General features: G+C 38.3%; 2 protein-coding genes across 2 annotated transcripts in view; both read right to left on the bottom strand.

Annotated features, from left to right (window-relative positions):
* Window positions 1–5810, bottom strand: part of LOC136317589 (fibronectin type III domain containing protein 3C1-like) — an 81412-nt gene extending 75602 nt beyond the window's left edge. The window contains exons 1-2 of the mRNA XM_066250423.1: window positions 5726–5810; window positions 3826–3908 (exon numbers count right to left, since the gene is read on the bottom strand). The gene's annotated coding sequence lies outside the window, so the exon portion shown is untranslated. The remainder of the gene's footprint in view (window positions 1–3825; window positions 3909–5725) is intronic.
* Window positions 5811–21070: 15260 nt separating this feature from the next.
* CYSLTR1 (cysteinyl leukotriene receptor 1) overlaps window positions 21071–24177 on the bottom strand; it is a 31486-nt gene continuing 28379 nt past the window's right edge. The window contains exon 3 of the mRNA XM_066249042.1: window positions 21071–23450. Within this exon, the coding sequence (XP_066105139.1) occupies window positions 22404–23423 (1020 nt within the window). The 5' untranslated portion in view covers window positions 23424–23450 and the 3' untranslated portion in view covers window positions 21071–22403. The remainder of the gene's footprint in view (window positions 23451–24177) is intronic.

The raw sequence follows: 24177 nt of genomic DNA, 5'->3' as shown, positions 1-24177 counted from the left end.
CATGATCATATCAACAGATGCAGAAAAAGAGTTTTTAAAAATCCAGCTCCCATTTATGATTAATACTCTCAACAAAGTGGGAATAAAGGGATCATACATCAACGTAATAAAGACCATATATGAAACACAGCCAACATCATACTCAATGGGCAAGAACCAAAAAGTGTTTCCCTTAATATCAGAAACAAGACAAGGATGCCCACTTTCAACATTTTTTTTTTTTTTTACAGAGACAGAGCAAGAGTCAGAGAGAGGGATAGATAGGGACAGACAGACAGGAACGCAGAGAGATGAGAAGCATCAATCATCAGTTTTTCGTTGCGACACCTTAGTTGTTCATTGATTGTTTTCTCATATGTGCCTTGACCGTGGGGCTACAGCAGACCAAGTAACCCCTTGTTCAAATCAGCGACCTTGGGCTCCAGTTGGTGAGCTTTGCTCAAACCAGATGAGCCCACGCTCAAGCTGGCGACTTTGAGGTCTTTTTTTTTTTCCAGAAACAGAGAGAGAGTCAGAGAGAGGGATAGATAGGGACAGACAGACAGGAACAGAGAGAGAGATGAGAAACATCAATCATCAGTTTTTCTTTGTGACACCTTAGTTGTTCATTGATTGCTTTCTCATATGTGCCTTGACCGTGGGCCTTCAGCAGACCGAGTAACCCCTTGCTTGACCCAGTGACCTCAGAGTCTCAAATCTGGGTCCTTCCGCATCCCAGTCCGATGCTCTATCCACTGTGCCACCGCCTGGTCAGGCGACCTTGAGGTCTTGAACCTGGGTCCTCCGTATTCTAGTCCGATGCTCTATCCAGTGCGCCACCACCCGGTTAGGCTCACTTTCAACATTCTTATTCAACATAGTACTAGTACTGGATGTCTAGTCACAGCAATTAGACAAAAAGAAATAAAATGCATCAAATGGCAAAAGAGGAAGAAGAAAAGTGTCATCATTCACAGATTTCATGATATTGCACATAGGAAACACTAAAGACTCCACCAAAAACCTATCAAATCTAAAAAATAAATTTGGCAAATAGCAGGATAAAATTTAATATTCAGAACACGGTGGCACTTTTATACACCGATAATGAACTATCAGAACAATAAATTAAAGAAACAATCCCTTTTACTATTGCAACCACAAAAAAATAAGGCACTTAGGAATAAATTCAACCAAGGAGGTAAAAGAAGACCTGTACTCAGAAAACTGAAAGATACTGAAGAAAAGAATTGAGGAAGATACAAACTATGGACATCTAAATGAAAAAATTAACATATTCACAGATATAGAACATATATTCCAAGTATTTATGTGGAACAACAAAATACACTGAATAGCCTCAGCAACATTGAGAAAGAAAGAAAAAGTTGGGAGGTGTCACACTGCCTGATATCAAACTTCACTGCAAGTACATAGCAATCAAAGTAGCATAATATTGGCAAAAGAACAGGCACACACACACAATGCAATATACAGATCATGTATTACAGAAATGTACACTTGAAATCAATATGATCTTAGTAGCCAATGTCACTCCAATAAATGTAGTAATAATAAAAGAACAGAATGGATCAATGCAACAGAATTAACCCATGCCTTTATGGTTAATTAATACAAAGGAGGCAAGTACATACAGTGGGATAAAAAAAAGTCCTTCAATAAATAGTGTTGGGAAAATTAAACAGATATGTGCAAAAAAAATTGAAAATAGACAACCAAATTATACCATAATAAAAAAGGATTAAACTCTTAATTTAAGTATTGAACCATAAAAATCATAGAAGAAAACATAAGCAGTAAAATTTCAGGCATTTTTCATAGTAATATTTTTGCCAGTATATCTCCTCGAGTAAGGGAAATAAAGGAAAAATAATACAATTGAGACTACATCAAACTAAAAAGCTTTCGCACAACAAAAGAAACCAACAAAATTAAAAGATAACTCACTGAATGGGAGAACATATTTGTCGATGATCCATCTGATATGGGGTTAATATTCAAAAGTTATAAAGAACTTATAAAACAACACCAAGAACATAAACACCTCAATTAAAAAGTGAGCAAAGGACCTGAATAGACACTTTTCCAAAGAGAACATGCAGATGGCCAAAAGACATATGAAAAAATTCTTAATGTCAGTAATCATTAAACAATGCAAATTAAGACCACAATGAGATATCACCTCAACCTGTCAGAATGGCTATCATCAATAAATGAACAAACAACAAGTTCTGGTGAGGATGTGGAGAAAAGGGAACCCTTGTTGCCCTGCTGGTGGGAATGCAGACTGGTGCAGCCACTGTGGAAAACAGTATATAGAGTTTCCTCAAAAAATTAAAAATGAGACTGCCTTTTGACCCAGTGATCCCACCTCTGGGAATATATCTGAAGAAACCCAGAACACTAATTGGAGAGAACATATGCACCCCTATGTTCATTGTAGCATTATTTATAGTAGCCAAGATCTGGAAACAGCCCAAGTGCCCATCAGCAGAGATGAGTAGCGAAAAAAGCTGTGGTTATCTCTACAATGGACTATTAGTTGGCTGTAAAAAAGGAAATCTTAACTTTTGTGACAGCATGATGGACCTGGAGATGATTATGTTCAGTGAAATAAGTCAGAGAAAGACAAGGGCCATATGATCTCATTTACATGTGGAACTGAACAAAATAAACTGATGGGCAAAATAAAAATGAAGGCATGCATACATGGAGCAGACTGACAGTTGTCCGAGGAGACGGTGGTTGGAAGACTGAATGAAAAAAAGATGTGGGGATTAAGTAAAAAACATATATATATATAAAGCATAGACTCTGAGAACAGTGTGGTGATAGCCAGTGGGAAAAGAGGGTGGGGGATTAAGTGGAGGTGGCAAAAGGGGGGAAATTGGGAGAGGGGTGGGGGGAAAGAGACTTTGCTTGGGGCAATGGCACCTGATGCAGTGTGCAGATGATGTTTTACTAAGCTGGACACTTGAAACCTATATGGTTTTGCAAACCAATGTCACCCGAGTTAATTTAATTTAAAAAATCTCCAAAAAAGGTTTATTTTAAATGTCATTTATTATTTAATTTTAGAAAGGCTACTAATAACTTTGTGATCTTATATTATCAATATAAATCGAAGTATGCTGAATATTTAAAATGTGATAGCAATAGATTATCTTAAAGAAGGCATTTTATATTTCTATCATTTCAAACATTTAAATTTTAGTGTAGGTGAATTATCTTTAATTGACTGAGAGATTTAAGTAGAAAGAAGAGCTTGCCTACTTACTTTTAGAAAGAAAGTTTGATAAATTTAAAGTCACCATGTTTTTCCTTTTAGAGAGCATATTTAATTTACTAAGTAGTGTCATTAAAACAGAATACACATTTGTGAAAATTTTTATTTTCACTTAGAGATAAAATATTGGCGGTAGCTCCAAACTCTAAATCTCAAAAATACCAAAACCAGCCAAAACAAACAAAACCCAACAGAGAGAAAGAGAGAAAGAATGTTAAGATTTTAGCGACCTTAAGTGGCAAATCATTATATTTTTACCTTCCCTCAAGTATTTCCAGAACAAATTGCATTATGAGCTACAATTTCCATTTACAGCACTATTGAAATATGGTAGAAAGTTTGAGATTCAAATCTAATTTAATTTTACTGTAATAAAACACAAGAAATATTGCCTAGATCTTAAAACTTGATTTTGGGACCTAGAGATTGTTAGATTTATACTGATGAGCAGAGCAATTTAAATTAGGAGCTGGAACTGATTTTTCAATATGCACTTAAAGAGTTTAATAAAAGGAGTTAGCGCTGGAAAAGGTACTTACTCTTTGGCTAAAATCTGGTACTCAGCAGTGATGAGCTGCATGGAGTCACCTCGAGTCTCGAAAGGTTTCACCACAGACTTGCTCTGAGATAGAAAAACAGGTGGGGAAATTAAAAAAAAAAAAAAAAAAAAAAGCCGCGCGCTGCTAATTCTGTCATTCAGCTTTCTATTTAGCGTTTAATGAAGAATTGTTATTAGAAACTTTTAAAATAAGTCATGTATTTTTGAGCTTGAAAAGCAGTATAAAGTAAACATTTAAAATTTGTTAATGAGAGTTATTTATAAGTATTCTCAAGATACAAATGAGCTGTATATTGAATCTTTATAAGTTCTTTATGAGGAGCCTGATTACTTTATTTCTTTATCTTTAGTTAAAAACAATTTGTAGTATCATTTGCCAAGGAAATATAAATAAAAGTTTCCAAAAATTAGAGTTTAATTTTCATTTTTTGCAAAACAAATTTTTAAGTAACAAAACAATTTTTAAAATTGTCGTTTTAACTTACGAACATAAACCATGAAAGCTCCTTGGTATTCTGTCACCCACTCTTTATGACATAGTTATTTTAAGAATTGTTTCACTTATATGCATTATGCTTTCAGCCTTCTAAGAGAGAGTGGCATGTCAAAGGAGCGGCAACGAGACGGGAGCAAGGCCAGGCTGGAGTGGGGGTAGTGGTGTGTGCAGACTGGAGGGAGGAAAGGGTCAATCTCTCCCTGGAAGGTATTGTAAATCATGAATAAATGCTTATAGTCCTTGATTCCTTTAAATATTTTCAAGATACTTATAAATAATGACTGTCTTTAATGAGTCAGTATCAGCCAAACTTCTTGAAAACAGTTTTCAATTACACTATTGTCAAAGAATTGCTTATTTGGACAAATTTGGGAAAGAAAAAAACTTGCAAGTACAACACTGAGAGAAACTAAGATAACTTGATTCAAAGGATTTCACAAGGCACCCATTCAAATAGGTCTTTAATATTACTACTACTACTACTCCTAAATTACAGGTAGAAAAAGCAAAGGTTACTAATTAGTTTTCTTTTTAGCGTTCGAAAAGTCAATGATTCACAGAAACAATAACAGGTACCCTCAAGGTTTGATGCAAAGAATAAAGAAAAATCCCCAATGATTTCCAAACAAATCAACCTCTCCACCCTAAGCCACAAACACAGATCCTTTAGGTGGTTAAAAATAAAAATAAAAAGGCCAGCACTGGGCAAAGCTCTTGCGTACATTCCGCAAGGAAATAAAATTTTCCCTTCAACAAAATAAGCACCTAACCAACACTTACCAGTCAATGTCTACGGAAAAGGGGCGGCGGAGGGGGGGGGTAAGGCAGATTAAAGTCAACACTGGGCAGAAATAGACAAGATTTTTCTGAAAACCGCCCTCCGACCCTAGGAGCTCCAGATTGTAAAAGTGCACAGAAAAATAGAGATGTTGCAAAGTTCAGGAACACAAAGTAGGAAAAAAGGGTGACTGCCCAAACCCCAGCTATTTCCCAGTTGGGACGGTGAGCTCCCCTTAGGAAAAGAGACCAAGCTCCAGTGACCTTTCCGAAATGAAGAAAGATAAAAGAGCAGGCTGTAAAAGCAGTCACCAAATACAAAGCCAAGCGGCGGAGGGAAGCTAAGCGAAGAGAGAGGCGCGGGAGGAACCTACGTGGCCCCAGTGGCGGACGCGAGGAGTTTGGGGAGGTGGAAGGAAGGTCCTTCCACGCGGCACCCAATGGCTGGCGAGGGAGCGTTCCTTTTATAAGATCCCAATCTAAATGAGGCTCCAGATGTAAAAGGAGCCTTTGGTTTCCCCTCGCCCTGCCCCCCAACTCGGAAACTCTTCCCTCCGAAAATATCCCCTCACCTACTTGAGCCAGCCCAGCAGCCTTGTAACCTTACCCAGCAGCATCCCGGCAACAGAGGAGCTCGGCTCCTCAGCCTGGCGGCCCCGGGCCCCTCCCCCCGGGCCTCGTGCTCCTCGGCGCATTTCATCGGGTCACCGCCTCGACCCTGTCCTCTCCCAGCGCAGAAGTCCTCTCGGAGGCTGTTCACGCCACCCGCCACCCCCCACCCCCACCCCCGCCTTGGCATCTCCGAGCACGCCAACAGCCATTGGGGACCGAAGAAAGGCACAAAGTTAGGAGCTACAGCAGCAGCTGTTCCTAGCCCAATAACTGAGAGGGGAGGGGCAAGAAAGAAAAAGTGAGAGGAAAAGAAAGAGTGGCCGCATTGGCCTTAGTGGGGTCACAGGCCCTGCCGGCTTGGGCGAGCACTGACAGGTCACCAGGTCTGTAGGAAGGGAATGGCGGTCCCTGCTAGGCCGTCTCCCCTCTCCGGGTGCTGAAAAAAACCTATTCTTTTCCATTTTCTCCGTCTCTGCGCATTAAGAACTTAAGTGTCCTTTGAACATCATCATCATCTTTATGATGGCCAAGAAACAAGTTACCTCGGAAAGAAGTGGGTTGGTGGACTGAGCAACTCCCAGACCTCAACGTCTGGGGCCAGCAGTGGGCAGGGGAGGACCTGGACACCTCATGCCTTTGCTTCTGAGCGCTGGGCAGGGAGGACAAAGTGAACCCCCAGGGTGCCAGGTTGGATGAAAGGGGTTTCTTGAAAAGCATTGCCCGCCTGGGAAGGTTTTATAACAGATGGAAATTTCTCTGCAGGCCCTAAATAGTCCTTTTGCATTTTTCTCTAGTCCTTTTAGCCCAGAAGTTAGGAGTGACCGTGGAGCGGCCCCCTTTCTTGTGGGTAAGAGTTCCCAGTTTACAGGTCCCTTCAGGTCCTTCCCAGATATATCCAACACATATTCCAGTCGCTGCGGCCTCGCCCTGTTAAAGAGAGACATGAAAGGCCTCAGTGTGTGCCTGCTCAGGCCCGGGAGTGGAGAGTTCCTGCTCCCGAGTGCTTTGACAAGAGGGCCGTTACCTCATTGTGTACCAATCTATTCACTCATTTGCGCAAGCAATCGTGGGACCCGCCAACCTTTTCTTCCGTTCTCTTGAGATTAACGCTCCCAATTTGCAAACCTATCTCCTTAGCTGTTTCATTGTGTGAATTTTGTTCCTTAAGGGTCTGCGGCAGCTGCGGCCCCAATGAAAGAGGAAATTGCTGAATCATAGGGAATGAACACAAGTGTTAGCTAACAAAAGGATTTGTGAGGGGAAAAGGCGAGGGCACTTAAAAAATACTACAACTCACAATGGACGGTGTGGCCAGGCGTGCTCTTCCCTACCAATCCCCTGTGCTCTCCCGTAAATTGGTGTGAGAGTCTCTGTAGCCTGGCTGAAGCAGGAGTAAACAAACTCTTATTTAGGAGTCATAGAGATGCTAATGTTAAACCGGAGACAAGTATCAGGAGCTGAGTTGGGGGAAATGGTGATTCTCAGAGGAGAATTCAGTCAATTCAATGAAATTCAACATCCTTTATTAAGAGTTGACTGGTACTGGCATCAGAGAAAGAAGACCATTTCTAGGGAAGGTGAGATGTTTTCCCAACTGCCTAAACTGAGCAACCTGATGAAAAGTTTGGAAAAGTTGGAGAGTATCTACAGGAGGCAAGGCCAGAAGACATCAGGCAACTGGCTTTACACAGAGCTACTTTAAAAATGAAGCCAGAGCTGCAATAGCAGAGGAACTGCCTTGCATATATCATGCCTCAAATCTTTAGAATGTTAAAATAGGGCAAAATAACCTTTGGAGTGGACAGAGGACATTTGTCCCCAAAAAATTGTTTGCAAAAATAACAAGGAAGTAGTTAGAACTTCTGGATTGATGACTACTTAGACCAGGGTTTGGGAACCTTTTTGGCTGAGAGAGTCATAGACGCCACATATTTTAAAATGTAATTCTGTGAGAGCCATACAACAACCCGTGTACATTATACGGTATCCAATAAAAATTTGGTGTTATCCTGGAGAACAGCTGTGATTGGCTCCAGCTACCCGCAACCATGAACATGAGCGGTAGGAAATGAATGGATTGTAATACATGAGAATGTTTTATATTTTTAATGTTATTATTTTTTTTATTAAAGATTTGTCTGCAAGCCAGATGCAGCCATCAAAAGAGCCACATCTGGCTTGTGAGCCATAGGTTCCTGACCCCTGACTTAGACTGAAAATTAGAACCATTGTTTAGAAAGAATTAACATTACTTTGTTACGTTATCTGCACCTTCTATTGATGTAATTGTGCCCCTTGCCTTTCTCAGAGTTACTCATTGCCTCTGTCTTCAAATTAGAACACTATTTGGGCTTCTACCTGAATCAGTGAGTCCCAAATAGCTATTCTTATTGATCTCTAGTAAGAATTTGCTGCCTCTCATTTTGAAAGACCTTTTTATTTTTAGGTTAACATATCTGATGCAGTCAAACAGAATCTAAAGTGGCCTCACCTTCACAGCCCACCCATCCCTGACTTTTGTACTCACTGCTTCCATGGATGGTTTCTCCTTGACCGCATAAGCTCTATTAGGTTCATGGACCTCTTTCCTTGTTTGGTAGAAGTCAAATACTTTTATTTGAAATTGGGAGGGTTTTTTTCCTCAAGGGAGCAGTTTTTCCCTCAATGGGTGCAATAGCTCAGGGTGGCACAAGTGATTGGATGCTCGTGGAGCGACAGGATGCCATCTCCTGATGGCGAAGTACTCACTTGTTGTGCTTCATTGTTCCCTCTTCTTGTCTCTGTATATTACGTTGTTTATCATAAGAAAAAATATTTTATAACAAGATGAATCCAAACCTTTCAGAGATAATAAAATGTACTTTAAATTGATAAACAAAAGTTTCTTAGAGACTAAATAACTTCTAATTGAAGCCTAAAGAAACTGCCTGACCTGTGGTGGCGCAGTGGATAAAGCATCTACCTGGAAACACTGAGGTTGCTGATTCGAAACCCTGAGCTTGCCTGGTCAAGGCACATATGGGAGTTGATGCTTCCTGCTTCTCTCTCTCTCTCTCTCTCTCTCTCTCTCTCTGTCTCTCTCCTCTCTAAAATGAATAAATAAAATAATAATTCTAGAACATTAAAAAAAAAACTTCCTTCAAAAAAAAAAAAAAAAAAGAAACTTTGGCCAGCCTGACCAGGCAGTGGCACAGTGGTAGAGCATCGGACTGGGATGCAGAGGACCCAGGTTCGAAACCCTAAGGTCGCTTGAATTTGAGCTCATCTGGCTTGAGTGGAGGCTCACCAGCTTGAGCGAGGAGTTGCTGGCTTGAGTGTGGGATCATAGACATAACCCCATGGCTGCTGGCTTGAACCCAAAGTCACTGGCCTGAGCAAGGGGTCACTCACTCTGCTGGAGCCCCCCAGGTCAAGGCACATATGAGAAAGCAAGCACTGAACAACTAAGGAGCTGCAATGAAGAATGAATGCTTCTTATCTCTCTCCCTTCCTGTCTGTCAGACTCTCTGTCTCTGTCAAAAAAAAAAAAAAAAAAAGAAACTGGCCATCTGAGCAGATACTTTAAAATTTCTTGATTGTTCTGCCTGAAACCTGCCAAGGTATTTCAAATAATTTAATAACTCTGTTAATGATGAAATGGCACCAGGGCGTTACTAGTGATTGAACCTCTCAGTTCGGGAACCTTGGTATTTGAGTTCTGGTTAAGAAAAAATTCAAATCCAAGACTCAAATTATAAGAGAAAGTTTTTTTTAGAAAGTCACAGAGGTAGAAAGAAGTGACCCAGCTGGGCTATGTGGGCCCAGGAAATAAGTTACAGAGGCAAAAGAAGGGACCTAGGTGCTTAGGAGAAGGAAAGCAGAGGTAACGCACTTAGGGAAAGAAAAGAAGGAAAGGCACAGGTATGCTTCAGAGAGAGAAAGCATGCACTGGGGAAAGAAGTGGTTGAGGAAATTTGCAGGCTTGCTCAAGAGAAGGAGCACCTCACTGAATCCTACACCTTGCGAAATTAATTTTAAATGGAGATTCCAGGGAAGATCTCAATAAATTTTTTTATTAATTGAATTTATTGGGATGACAGTGGTTGGTAAAACCATACATGTTTCCAGTGTACAACTCAATAAAACACCATCTGCAAACCACATTGTGTGCCCACTTCTCCAAGGAAAATCTCTTTGCATTCCAATTTCCCACCCCTTTACCCACCTCCACCCAATCCTCACCTGCCTTTCCCTCTGGCTATCAACGCATTGTTATCTGTGTTTATGTGTTATTTGTATAATATAGTTATATACTCAGCCACACATTAATATGTTTTTTTGGCTAACCTCTTTACCTTTACTTTATCCTCCAGTCCTCCTACCCACCTCCCTGCTGACAACTGTCAATTTGTTCCATGTTTCTATGCATCTGTTTATATTTTGTCCAACTTTTTATTTTGTCCATTAGATTCCACATATAAGTGAGATCCTATGTTGTTTATCTTTCTCTGCCTGGCTTATTTCACTTAGCATAATAATCTCCAGGTCCATCCATGCCATCGCAAAGGGTAATATTTTCTTCTTTTTCGTATTTATGTAGTATTCCATTGTGCAAATGTAGCATAGCTTTTTTATTCACTCGTCCACCTCCAGACACTTGGGTTGTTTCCAGGTCTTGGCTTCAGTGAACATGGGGGTGCATATCTTCTTTTAAATTAGTGTTTTAGGATTATTAAGATATATTACTAGAAGTGGAATAGCTGGGTCATAGGACAGTTTAATTTCTAATTTTTTGAAGAAACGTCATACTGTTTTCCCCAGTGTTTGCAGGAGTCTGCATTCCCACCAGCACTGCAGGAGGGTTCCCTTTTGTTGTTTGTTGATTTGTTAATGAAAGCCATTTGGGTAGGTGTGAGGTGATATCTCATTGTGGTTTTAATTTGGATTTCTCTAATGATTATGACATTGGGATTTTTTTCATATGCTTATTGGCCATCTGTATGTCCTCTTTGGAGAAATGTTTATTCAGGTCTTTTGCCTGTTTTTTTTAAAATTAATTTTAATGGGGTGACATTGATAAATCAAGGTAAATATGTTCAGAGAAAACACCTCTAGGTTATTTTGACATTTGATTATGCTGCACTCGCATCACCCAAAGTCCAATTGTCTTTCGTCACCTTCTAGCTGGTTTGTGCCCCTCCCCTTCCCCAACCCCCTCCCTCTCCTCCAAACCATCCTGTAAGCCCCACACTCTTGTCCATGTCTCTGAGTCTCATTTTTATGTCCCACCTATGTATGGAATCATATAGTTCTTAGTTTTTTCTGATTTACTTATTTCACTCAGTATAATGTTATCAAGGTCCATCCATGTTGTTGTAAATGATCCGATGTCATTATTTCTTATGGCTGAGTAGTATTCCATAGTATATATGTACCAAAGCTTTTTAATCCACTCGTCCACTGACGGACACTTGGGCTGTTTCCAGATCTTTGCTATTGTGAACAATGCTGTCATACACATGGGGGTGCATTTCTTCTTTCAAACAGTGCTATGGTGTTCTTGGGGTATATTTCTAAAAATGGGATAGCTGGGTCAAAAGGCAGTTCGATTTTTAATTTTTTGAGGAATCTCCATACTGTTTTCCACAGTGGCTGCACCAGTCTGCATTCCCACCAGCAGTGCAGGAGGGTTCCCTTTTCTCCACATCCTTGCCAGCACTTATTCTGTGTTGTTTTGTTGATGAGCGCCATTCTGACTGGTATGAGATGATATCTCATTGTGGTTTTAATTTGCATTTCTCTAATGATTAGTGATGTTGAGTATTTTTTCATATGCCTATTGGCCATCTGTATGTCCTCTTTGGAGAAGTGTCTATTCATTTCTTTTGCCCATTTTTTGATTGGATTGTTTGTCTTCCTGGTTTTGAGTTTTAGAAGTTCTTTATAAATTTTGGTTATTAACCTCTTGTCATATGTATTAGTGAATATATTCTCTCATCGGGTGGGTTGTCTTTTTATTTTGTTAATAGTTTCTTTTGCTGTACAAAAAGGTTTTGAGTTTAATATAGTCCCACTTGTTTATTTTTTCCTTTACTTCACTTGTCCATGGAGCTGTATTGACAAAAATATTGTTACTAGATATGGCTGAAAGTTTACCGCCTATGTTTTCTTCCAAGATTTTTATGGTTTAGTGACTTACATGTAAGTCTTTTACTCATTTTGAGTTTGTTTTTATGAATGGTGTAAGTTGGTAGTCTGGTTTCTTTCCTTTCTTTCTTTCTTTCTTCTTTTTAGAGAGAAAGACATACATATAGACAGACAGACAGATGAGAAAGATCAACTTGTGGTTGCAATATTCTAGTTGTTCATTTATTGCTTCTCATCCTTGACCAGGGAGCTCAAGCTGAATCAGTGACCTCTTACTCAAGCCAGCGACCTTGGGCTCAAGTCAGAAACCTTGGGCTGCAGATCAGAAACCATTGGGCTCAAGCCAGCAACCATGGGGTCATGTTTATGGTCCTACACTCAAGCTGGAAACACCACATTCAAGCTGGTGACTTTGGGGTTTCAAACTTGGGTCCTCAGAATTCCAGGTGGATGCTCTGTCCACTGTGCTACCATTTGGTTAGGCTAGTTTCATTCTTTTGCCTGTACCTGTCCAATTTTCCCATCACCATTTATGAAAGAGACTGTCTTTACTCTATTGTATACTCCTGCCTCCTTTGTCAAATATTAATTGAAAGTAAAGACATAGGTTTACTCCTGGGTTTCCTGTTCTGTTCCATTGATCTGTATACCTGTTCTTATGCCAGTACTAGGCTTTTTATTTATTTATCACAATGGCCTTGCAGTATAGCTTGATATCAAGAAGTGTGATACTTCCCACTTGGTTCTTCATTTTCAAGATTGCTGAGATATTTGGTTTCATATACATTTTTGGAATATTTGTTTTAGATCTGTGAAATATGCCATTGGTATTTTAATAGGAATTGCACAGAAGGTTTAGATTGCTTTGAACAGTATGGATATTTTAATGATATTAATTCTTCACATCCATGAACACAGTATATGCTTCCACTTGCTTGTATCTTCCCTGATTTCTTTTTCAATGTCTTATAATTTTCTGAGTACAAGTCTTCTACCTCCTTGGATAAATTTGTTATTAGGTAGTTTATTTTTGTTGTTGTTGTTGCATAGTGAAGGGGATTGTTTCCTTAATTTCTATTTCTGACAATCTATTTTTGGTATATAAAAATGCCTCTGATTTCTGAATATTAATTTTATATCCTCCCACCTTGCTGAATTCATTTATCAGGTCTAGTAGCTTTTTGGCTAAAATGTTAGGATTTTCTATGTACAATATCATGTTGTCAGCAAATAATGACAGTTTTACTTTTTCTTTCCCAATTTGGATGCCTTTCTTTCTTTCTTTTTAATGAGAGAGAGAGACAGATAGGAAGAGAGAGAGATGAGAAGCATGAACTCGTAGTAGCTGCATTTTAGTCGTTCATTGATTGCTTTCTCATACATGCTTTGACTGGGTTTTTTTTTTGCTTAGTTAGTGACCCTTTGCCCAAGCCAGTGACCTTGGGCTCAATCCAGCAACTGTGGGGTCATTTCTATTATTCCATGCTCAAGCTGGCAAACCCGCAGTCAAGCCGGATGAGCCCTCTGTCGACCTCAGGGTTTTGAACCTGGGCCCTCACCATCCTAGGTTGACTGTATCTGCTGTGCTACCACCTGGTCAGGCTGATGTATGATCTTTTAATGTATTGCTGGATCCAGTTTACTAATATTTTGTTGAGAATTTTAGCATCTGTGTTCATCAGGGATATTGGCCTATAGTTTTCTTTCTTTGTAGTGTCTTTACCTGGTTTTGCAATTAAGGTAATGTGTGCCTCATAAAGTGAGCTTGGAATCTTCCTTCCTCTTGAATTTTTTGTAATAGTTTGAGAATAATAGGTGTTAGTTTTTGAACATCTGGTAAAATTCACCTGTAAAGATACCTGGTCTAGGACTTCTGTTTGTTGGGAGTTTATTGATAATTGTTTCAATTTCATTTGTTGTAATTGGTCTGGTCAGGTTTTTGATTCTTCCAGGTTCAGTTTTGGAAGATTGCATGTGTGCTGTGCCAGAGGTGTGGTACAGAGATGCAATTACTCACAGATGGAATTTAGGGAGAAATTTATTATGACTAATAACAATAATAAAAACAATCAAGGCAAAATAAAAAGGGGTTTGAACTTATGTAACCTAAGGAAGAGTAAAGGAAAAGCTTAGTATAATCAACATATCAATAAGCTACACAGCATTACCAGATGAAGAAACATCAGCCTGGGCTTTAGAGTAATAGCTAGTTAAATCAATAGGCTAAGAAGAAAAGAATTATGAGTATATATAAATTTCACCAAACTGTGGAGGAACACACCACCAGACCAGGAAGCCTCAGCCTGGGCTCCAAAGTAGGCTGCTCCCTTTGCTCATCGACTAGGAGGAGTTCTCTAGAGCTTCCAGGGCAGTATAGGACCCTACTCATTTTATGGGAAAATTTTGGCTGTAGTCCTCTGCAAGGGCCCTTTGGGCATAGCCTCTAGGAATGAAGAATGATCACCATATTCTGGAGCTATGAATAGTTAGCTGGGCCGGCAGTCAAGTGATAAGAACAACCTGCCACTACCTCCCTGGTTTCAGGGGATACTTCACACATGAGCAGCCTGGTGGAAAGCAGGATGTCTTACTCCACTCTGACTAAATGACTCAGTTATTCCTGTAACCGTTCTTGCGACCCTTATTGTTAATGTTCAACTGAGTTCAAATTCATATATGTATTGTTCCTTCACAGTATGTTTCTAGGAATTTATCTATTTTACTTAGTTTGTCCATTTTTTTGCCATATAGTTACTTCATAGTATTTTCTTACAATCCTTTGTATTTCTGTGATGTCAGTTGTTACTACTTCTCTTTCATTTCTAATTTTATTTGGGTCTTGTCTCTGTTTTTCTTGATGAGTCTGGTTAAAGGTTTATCAATCTTGTATGTTTTCAAAGAACTGGCTCTTTATTTTTTAAAAGATTTTATTTAATCATTTGAGAAAGGATAGAGGGAGAGAGAGAGAGAGAGAGAGAGAGAGAGAAGAGACACAAGTAGGGAGGAGCAAGAAGCATCAACTCCCATATGTGCCTTGACTAGGCAAGCCCGGGCTTTTGAACTCACGACCTCAGCTTTCCAGATCAACTCTTTATCCACTGCGCCACCACAAGCCAGGCCCGGCTCTTGATTTTCTTCGTCTTTTGTATTGTACTTTTTTTCACCCCTATATCATTTATTTCTGTTCTGATTTTTATTATTTTCTTCCTCCTACTTCCTCTGAGCTATGTTTGTTGTTCTTTTTCAAGTTCTTTTAGGTGCAGGATTAGATTATTTATTTCATATTTTTCTTGCTTCTTAAGATATGCCTGTATGCTATGACCTTCCCTCTCAGGACAGCTTTTACTGTGTCCCATAAACTTTGTGTTGTTGTATGTTCATTTTCATTTGTTTCAAGGAAATTTTTTATCTCATCCTTGATCTCATTGTTAACCCATTTGTTATTTAAAGCTATGTGTATAATGAAAGAGAGCTTTGATAGCTGATAAAGTTTGAAAGGACTGTTAGACACCAGAGGAATGTGTTTGAAGACTGTGGCATGTTAATGCCACAGGGTATTATATAGCCATTAGGAATTATAAGCATGAAGGTCCTTCTAATGTCAATGTGCTAGGATAGTATACAATATTCTTAAGATGTTCATCCAGATAAAATTACGTCATTGTTCATGTGTTCATGCAATTAAAAAACTTAAGCAAGCATATAGTTTAAATAAACTTGATTTTAAAAATAACAAATTACTCATTAAAAAATAAAACACTAGACCCTTGCTAAATGAATAAGCCAGTCAGAAAAGGATAAGTATTATATCATTTCACTTATATGTGGAATCTAATGAACAAAATAAATTAACACATAAAAATAGAAACAAGTCTCATAGATACAGAGAACAGACTGACAGCTGTCAGACAGGAGGGTTGTTTTGGGGCTGGGTGAAAAAGGTGAAGGGATTAAGCAAAGAAAAAAAACCCTCATAGACAACAGTATGGTGATTACCAGAGGGAAAGGGGGTTGGGGGGAGGTAGAAGAGTGTAAAGGGGGGATAAATGGTGATGGAAGGAGACTTGATTTGGGGTGGCGAACAACACATTGTGTAATATACAGATGATGTATTATAGAATTGTATAGTTGAAACCTATATAATTTATTAATCAATAGCACATCAATCAATCCAAATTTTAAAAAAATCTTGCTTCTAGTATTTATATTTTGAAGTTGGAAAATGGTCCAGAAGGATATTATAGAGAACTAAGAAATTGAGTTCTAGAGTCAGACTGCCTAAGTTAGAATCCTGGTTCTGATATAGGGCTAATTTTTTAATCTTTTTAAAAAATTTAAGTCATTAAATTTAATGGGATGACATTGGTCTGTAAAAACACATAAATTTCAATTGTTCATCTCTATGGCATGTGAACTATTTGTTGCATTGTGTACCCATCACCTAAAGTCAGTTTTAAAATTTTTTATAAATTAGGTGGCTTATTCATTTAGCATGGGTTTAGTGTTTTAAATGAGCAAAATAGGGATAATAATGGTCCCTATCTCACAGGGAAGTTGTAAGCATTAAATGATACAGGTAAAGTACTTAAAACAGAGTAAAAGCTCAATAAATGTTAGATAACATGATTTAAAGGCATACTTTTTATCCATAAGTAAGTGATAATTCCACAAAGTGGTGATTCCACTTTGGGAGAAAATATTAACACATATAGAAAATTGGGAAAAAAGTACTAAACAATGTGGTATAGACTATAAATACATATGACATTAAAGAACAAATTCATGGTAACTTGCAGGTGATTGAAGTGTGGTATGTTTTTATGTGGGAGGAAGTGGAAAAATGAATAAAAGTGAGAACAAAGGCAAAAGCCTTGAGATAAGAATAAGCAAACAACAGATTCTTGTATAAGCAATACAATTTAATCATTACCATATTTTGTTCTAATTATTTCAAAATTGAGAATTTGTATAGTAAATATGAATCAGTATATTTAAGTAACAAAACCATCTCTAAATAATTTTGTTGCCTTATTTATTTATTTATTTATTATTTCAATGAATTTAATCTTTTTTTTTTTTTTTTTTTTTTTTTTTTTTTTTTTTTACAGAGACAGAGAGAGTCAGAGAGAGGTATAGACAGGGACAGACAGACAGGAACGCAGAGAGATGAGAAGCATCAATCATCAGTTTTTCGTTGCGACACCTTAGTTGTTCATTGATTGCTTTCTCATATGTGCCTTGACCGTGGGCCTTCAGCAGACCAAGTAACCCCTTGCTCGAGCCAGCAACCTTGAGTCCAAGCTGGTGAGCTCTACTCAAACCAGATGAGCCCACACTCAAGCTGGCGACCTCAAGGTCTCAAACCTGGATCCTCTGCATCTGAATCCGACGCTCTATCCACTGCGCCACCGCCTGGTCAGGCTATTTCAATGAATTTAAAAAATTAAATTTATTGGGCCTGAGCAGTGGTTGTACAGTGGATAGAGTGTTGACCTGGAGTGTCAAGGTTGTCAGTTTGAAATCCAAGGTCACCGGCTAGATCCTGGTGTTGCTGGTTTGATCCCAAGGTCATTGGTTTGATCCCAGGTCAAGGCACTTATGAGAAGCAATCAATGGCCATACAACTACAACTACATATAACAATGAGTTTATGCTTCTCTTTCTTTCACTCCCTTTCTCTTTTTCTCTCTTTCTCCCTCACCCCTTTCTTCTATATAAATAAAAAAGTAAATTTATTGGAGGTCAAATATATGGTGGTGGAAGGAGATTTGACTTTAAATGGTGGGACCACAATGCAATATACAGAAGAAGTATCATAGAATTGTACACTTGAAACCTATATAACCTTATTAACCAATGTCATCCCAATAAATTTAATTTTAAAAATTCATAGAAAAATACTTAAAAATGATATTATCTTATACAGTGTGTCCGTAAAGTCATGGTGCACTTTTGACCGGTCACAGGAAAGCAACAAAAGACGATAGAAATGTGAAATCTGCACCAAATAAAAGGAAAACTCTCCCAGTTTTATACCTATTCAATGCAGTTCGATGTGCGCTCATGCATAGATTTTTTAGGGCTCCTTAGGTAGCTATCCCATATAGCCTCTACAGCAGGGGTCCCCAAACTACGGCCCGCGGGCCACATGTGGCCCCCTGAGGCCATTTATCCGGCCCCCGCCGCACTTCCGGAAGGGGCATCTCTTTCATTGGTGGTCAGTGAGAGGAGCATAGTTCCCATTGAAATACTGGTCAGTTGGTTGATTTAAATTTACTTGTTCTTTATTTTAAATATTGTATTTGTTCCCGTTTTTTTTTTTTTTTTTTTTTTTTTAATTTAAAATAAGATCTGTGCAGTGTGCATAGGGATTTGTTCATAGTTTTTTTTTATAGTCTGGTCCTCCAATGGTCTGAGGGACAGTGAACTGGCCCCCTGTGTAAAAAGTTTGGGGACCCTTGCTCTACAGACTCGTCACTGACTGATGGCCTACCAGAATGGGGTTTCTCCACCAAACTGCCGGTTTCCTTCAACTGCTTATCCCACCAAGTAATGTTATTCCTATGTGGTGGTGCTTCGTTATAAACGTGCCGACATTCATGTTGCACTTTGGTCACGGATTTGAATTTAGTGAGCCACAGAACACACTGAACTTTCCTCTGTACTGTCCATATTTTGACTGGCATGGCCGCGGGCTGCTCCGCTGTATACACGGTGTTACGTCATCATCTGCGCATGCGCACATGCTGCCACATCACCCTGAAGAAACTGGGAGGGTTTTTCTTTTATTTGGTGCAGATTTCACATTTCTATCATCTTTTGTTGCTTTCCTGTGACCGGTCAAAAGTGCACCATGACTTTATGGACACACTGTATATATATATTTTTATTATTATTTTTCTCTTTCCATATAAGAGGAGGGGAGATAATAAGACAGACTCCCGCTTGCACCACAACTGGGATCCATCCAGCGACCCCTGTCTTGGGCCAATGCTTGAATCAACAGAGCTATTTTTAGTACCTGAGGCAGATCTGTTTAGACCAACCAAGCTGTCCTTGAACCAATCAAGCCACTGGCTGCAAGAGGGGAAAAGGGAGAGAAGGGGAGAGGAAGGGAGAGAGAAGCAGGTGGTCACTCCTCATATGTGTCCTGACCAGGAATCATACCCAGGACATCTATACACTGGGCCAACACTCTATCCACTGAGCCAACCAGCCAGGACCACCTTGTATATTTTTAAGGTAACACTTTAACATATGCATGCATGTTATGATCACATTTGAATTTCAAAAATGCCCTGTAAGAAAGACAAGTATTATTTCATTTTATAAATGAGAAAAGTGAAGATCAGAATTTATGTCCCTACTTAAAGTTCTATCACTAATAAATAATAGAGACTAAGTGAACATTAAGGTCTTCTGGCTTCCAATGTAGTGACCTTCTACCATGCTATACTTACTGAACAGCAGAAAACTTAGTAAATGAGAAATGAGGATTGACATTTATGATAAATATTATATTTGATCTTTGTCTGAAACAAGGAAAAAGTGGTATGGATGAAAGTATAGGTTCTGCCAAATCTCAAGTTTGTTAAACAAAAATAAATGAGCATAGTGAATAATGCTGCAATGAACATAGGGGTGTATATATTTTTGCAAGTAAATGTTTTTAAATTTTTTGAGTAGACACCTAGAAAAGGAGTTACTGGGTCATATGGTAAATCTATTGTTATTTATTTATTTAATTTTTTTAGTGTAGTGAGAGGAGGGGAGGTAGAGAGACAGACTCCCGCATGCACCCAGACCAGAATCCACCTGGCAAGCCCACTAGGGGTTGATGCTCTGCCCATCTGGGGCAGTTGCTCTGTTGCTCAGCAACTGAGCTATTTTAGCACCTGAGGTGGAGGCTATGAAGCCATCCTCAGTGCTCAGGGCTAACTCATTTGAACCAATCGAGCCATGGCTTCGGGAGGGGAAGAGAGAGAAAAAGAGGGGGGAGGGGTGGAGAAACAGATTGGTGCTTCTCCTATGTGCCCTCACCAGAAAGCAAACCCAGGACAGACACTCCAGGCCAATGCTCTACCACTGAACCAACCAGCCAGGGCCTATTGTTAATTTTTTGAGGAACCTTTATACTGTTCTCCATAGTGGCTGTGCCAGGTTATATATCCATCTTAAGTGAATGAGGATTAGTTTTTCTTCACAACCTGTCCAATACTTGTTATTATTTGTCTTGTTGATAATAGCTATTCTAACAGGTATGAGGTGGTATTTCATTGTAGGTTGATTTGTATTAACCTACTAGCTAGTGATGATGTGGCCAAGACAAGGAAACAACTAAAGTGCCCTTATGATACATATATAAAGTGGAATACTACTCATCCTTAAGAAAAGATGAAATACTGCCATTTGCAACAACATGGACGGATGGATCTTGAGAATATCATGCAAAGCAAAATAAGTCTGACAGAAAAAGGTAAAAACTATATGCTTTCACTCATATGTGGAATATAAAACTAAGCAACAAATGAACAAACAATAAAAACAAACAAACAAAAACTCATAGACACAAAAACAGTATGGTGGTTACTAGAGGGAAGGGGTGGAAGGAGAGTAAAGGGTCAACTACAGGCAGTTCCTGGGTTACAAATAAGATAGGTTCTGTAGGTTTGCTCTTAAGTTGAATTTGTATGTAAGTTGGAACAGGTACATTTTCCCATTAAATACAACTTAGATGTTTGTCTTAACATAGTATTTATTTTTACCTTTCTATGAATATAAATACTTAAACATTTTCAAACCTAGAGAACCTATATTGTTTGTAACCTGGGGACTGCCTGTATATGTTGACAGAAGATGATTTGACTTCGGGTAGAGAGCACAGAATGCAATATACAGATGATGTATCATAATAATATATACTTAGTGGATTGATTGGTTTGAGTGTTGGCCCCAGACACTGAGGATAGCTTGGTTGGTCTGAGTGTTGGTCTCAGGCAGTGAGGATAGCTTGGTTGAATTGAGCATTGGCCCCAGACACGGGTTGCCAGGTGGATACTGGTCAGGCACATGAAGAAATATACACTTGAAACCTATATAATCTTATTAATCAATATCACTCCTATAAATTTAATGAAAAGAAAGAAAAAAATGGGCATTAGTTATTACTATGTTTTTGCTTATGTTTTTATTTTTTTCTTAAAGGTTTGCAGCATTAGATGTGAAATAAAAATAACACACATTTAGAAAGAACTTCTCCTTTCATAACTTTACTTTTTCATTACCATTATCATTTAGTTACTCTGAGGTAATATACTGTTTGAAACACAGAATTAAGAAACAGTCCACACTTTGTCTAAGGCTTATCCATGAATATTATATTTCAGTTATAAGCAAGTTCTTTTTGCTGTTTTAAGAACAACGTTTCCACTGTAATATAAAAACCACTGTAAACATATTCTTGATATTCCTGTCAACATGCCAATAAAAAGTAAAGAGTACAAAACAATAATAAAGCTTATAATTAACTTCCATTCATAACTGCATATCATAGAACAAAATATCTTACATGTAGTTGTACATATATGCATAAAAATAAGTATTTTTGAAAACAGTTTGTAATATCAACATTCAAAATTTTACTTAAAAATACATTTTACTTAATTTTGGTCCCAGTAATAAGCATGTAGAAAAATAGATATTTTTTAATATTCTTTTAATTAAAATTTTAATTACTTCTGGTCAAATATATGAATATGACAGTTGTCTGCTTTCTTATAGCAGGTCTGTGTGTCATGTAGGGAGAGAATTCCCTATAAGAATCTCAGTAATTAACAAAAACTCCACCACTCTCTTTTGGAGGCCTGAGTAAGGACCAAGTTTATCTTCCTTAGTTTCCAAATTGAACATTGCATGGAGCCTTTATGGCAATTTGGCTGACTACTAGGCTGTTGTAAGACTTGCACATTCCCTTTTGGAAGAAATGGCCCTGCTTTCCCTAGCCAATCAATACTTCAAAGGAAGAAGGTGGCAGTGCATTTTATGTAGCTCCTGGGTCATTCCCATTCTCATGTGTTGGCATGCCTGCAAAGGGATAGGTTAGTATGATTGAGAACTATTTGCTAATTTTCTATCTTCAAAGTCTAGTTCTTATCTTCTGTAAAGCTTTTATTTGAGGCAGAAACCTTGATCTTGGACCAAATTTTTGAGTGCCAATACACAGATATACCTTTTGGCAAATGATTAAATTTATAATTTAGTTGGCAGTTGTGAACTGAAATTTTAACACTTAAAATACTTTTAAGAACTCTAATAATGTGGATGCATAAATGAAATAGGTTTATAAGCACATATTCAGTTAAATACACTGCTTACAAAAATTAGGGATATTTTATAGCTTCATATTCATTTTGAAATATCCCGTAATTTTTATGAGCAGAATATATGTAAATCATTAATGAAATTTGCTATTTTTATTGTAAATTATTTGAAAAAATACTTGCTCGGGAAATGCTTTTTCATTTATTTGTATTGAAGATGGGTGCACACTATTCACGAAGTTCATCTCCTTTTTCTGGCAATGAAGCCTTCTTTTTGGGCACATAAGTCATGCTGGATGAAGAATGTTTTCTAAATGTAGACAGCCTTCTCCTAAAGTTCCCGCCCGAAAAGAAATACAGGAGAGGGTCAAAACAACAATTTGATGCAGCCAGAGACAAGGTTATGACCACTGACTTTTGCATTGTAAGGACAGAATCACATGGTTTAGTTTCATTGTGTAATAAGTGAAGGTGGATGGTACGCTGAATATGATATGGCATGAAGCTGATCAAAAAGGCAGCTGTCACAACTATAATCATTCCTATAGCCTTTTTACGACTTGGTACATTTTTCCTCATTGAATTTTTTAGTAAGGTCAAAATAATCATTGTGTAACAGACAATTATAATAACAAAAGGAATGATAAATCCAACAAACAATGCTACATAGTGCAAGATCAAAACATGATTTTTAGCTTGACTGTCTTGTGGAGGCTCAAAGCACTTGGTATTGTTTTTCTCATCTTTGTAAGGTTTCGACATTAAAAATGGAGAACTAGTCAAAATCACAAAAATCCAAATGCTAACACACACAAATCTGGCTTTTTTCTGTGTAACCAAATTAATGTTCTGGACTGGGAAAACAATTGCAATGCACCGGAAAAAGCTCATGGCTGTCATAAAGAAAATGCTACAATAGAGGTTGACATATAAAGCATAGGTGCTGAGACGGCACAAAAAATCACCAAAAAACCAAATGCCTTTATGAACATAATAGACCACGCGAAGAGGAAGTGTGCACACACACAGTAGATCTGATATTGCTAAATTAATCATGTATATTTGGAAGGCTGACTTCTCATGATATGTTTTTATGAGGACATAGAGCACAAAGCTATTGCCAAAGAAGCCCACAACAGAGATCAGAGAGTACAAGGTGGAGTACACTTGATTGCGGAAGTCATCAATAGTGTCGTTACATATGTTGTTACTGGTAGAAGATATGGTTAGATTTCCAACTCCATCCATGTTTCTCTAGGAATGTCTGCTTGGTACCTACAATATATAGATTTAAAAAAATCTTGTTAATTTTTACCAGACCATAAATAACAAGAGTACTAAAGTTTCACTTTATAGTGTCACTATGTATATATTTTGAAAAAGGCAAGAAGCAAGGGTGGTGGAGCAATAAAGGATTCAACTGCACCTTGTTCCTAGGAGAAGCACTCCCCCCCTTTTCCATTCATGTTTGCTTGATGAACTTCCTCTTAATATTCAAGACTTAGGTAAAATAGCTCTGTTTTATTTTATTATTATTATTTTTTACAGAGACAGAGAGAGAGTCAGAAAGAGGGATAGATACGGACAGACAGGCAGGAACGAAGAGAGATGAGAAGCATCAATCATCAGTTTTTCGTTGTGACACCTTAGTTGTTCATTGATTGCTTTCTCATATGTGCCTTGACCTTGGGCCTTCAGCAGACCAAGTAACCCCTTGCTCAGGCCAGCGATCTTGGGTCCAAGCTGGTGAGCTTTGCTCAAACCAGATGAGCCCGTGCTCAAACTGGCGACCTCGGGGTCTCGAACCTGGGTCTTCTGCATTCCAGTCCAACACTCTATCCACTGCACCACCGCCTGGTCAGGCGCTCTGTTTTATTTTGAGTTTTATTACTCCAGTACTATTCTGTACAGCTTCTTTTTAAGTGAGTTTGTTTTTCAATTAGAGAAAAGCTCTAAAGAGAGTAGTTTCATAAAAATTAATCTATGTATCTATCATCCATTG

Source organism: Saccopteryx bilineata, chromosome X (genome assembly GCF_036850765.1).
Source record: "Saccopteryx bilineata isolate mSacBil1 chromosome X, mSacBil1_pri_phased_curated, whole genome shotgun sequence".
Classification (NCBI taxonomy): Eukaryota; Metazoa; Chordata; class Mammalia; order Chiroptera; family Emballonuridae; genus Saccopteryx; species Saccopteryx bilineata.
This window is presented reverse-complemented; position numbering and strand designations above follow the sequence as displayed.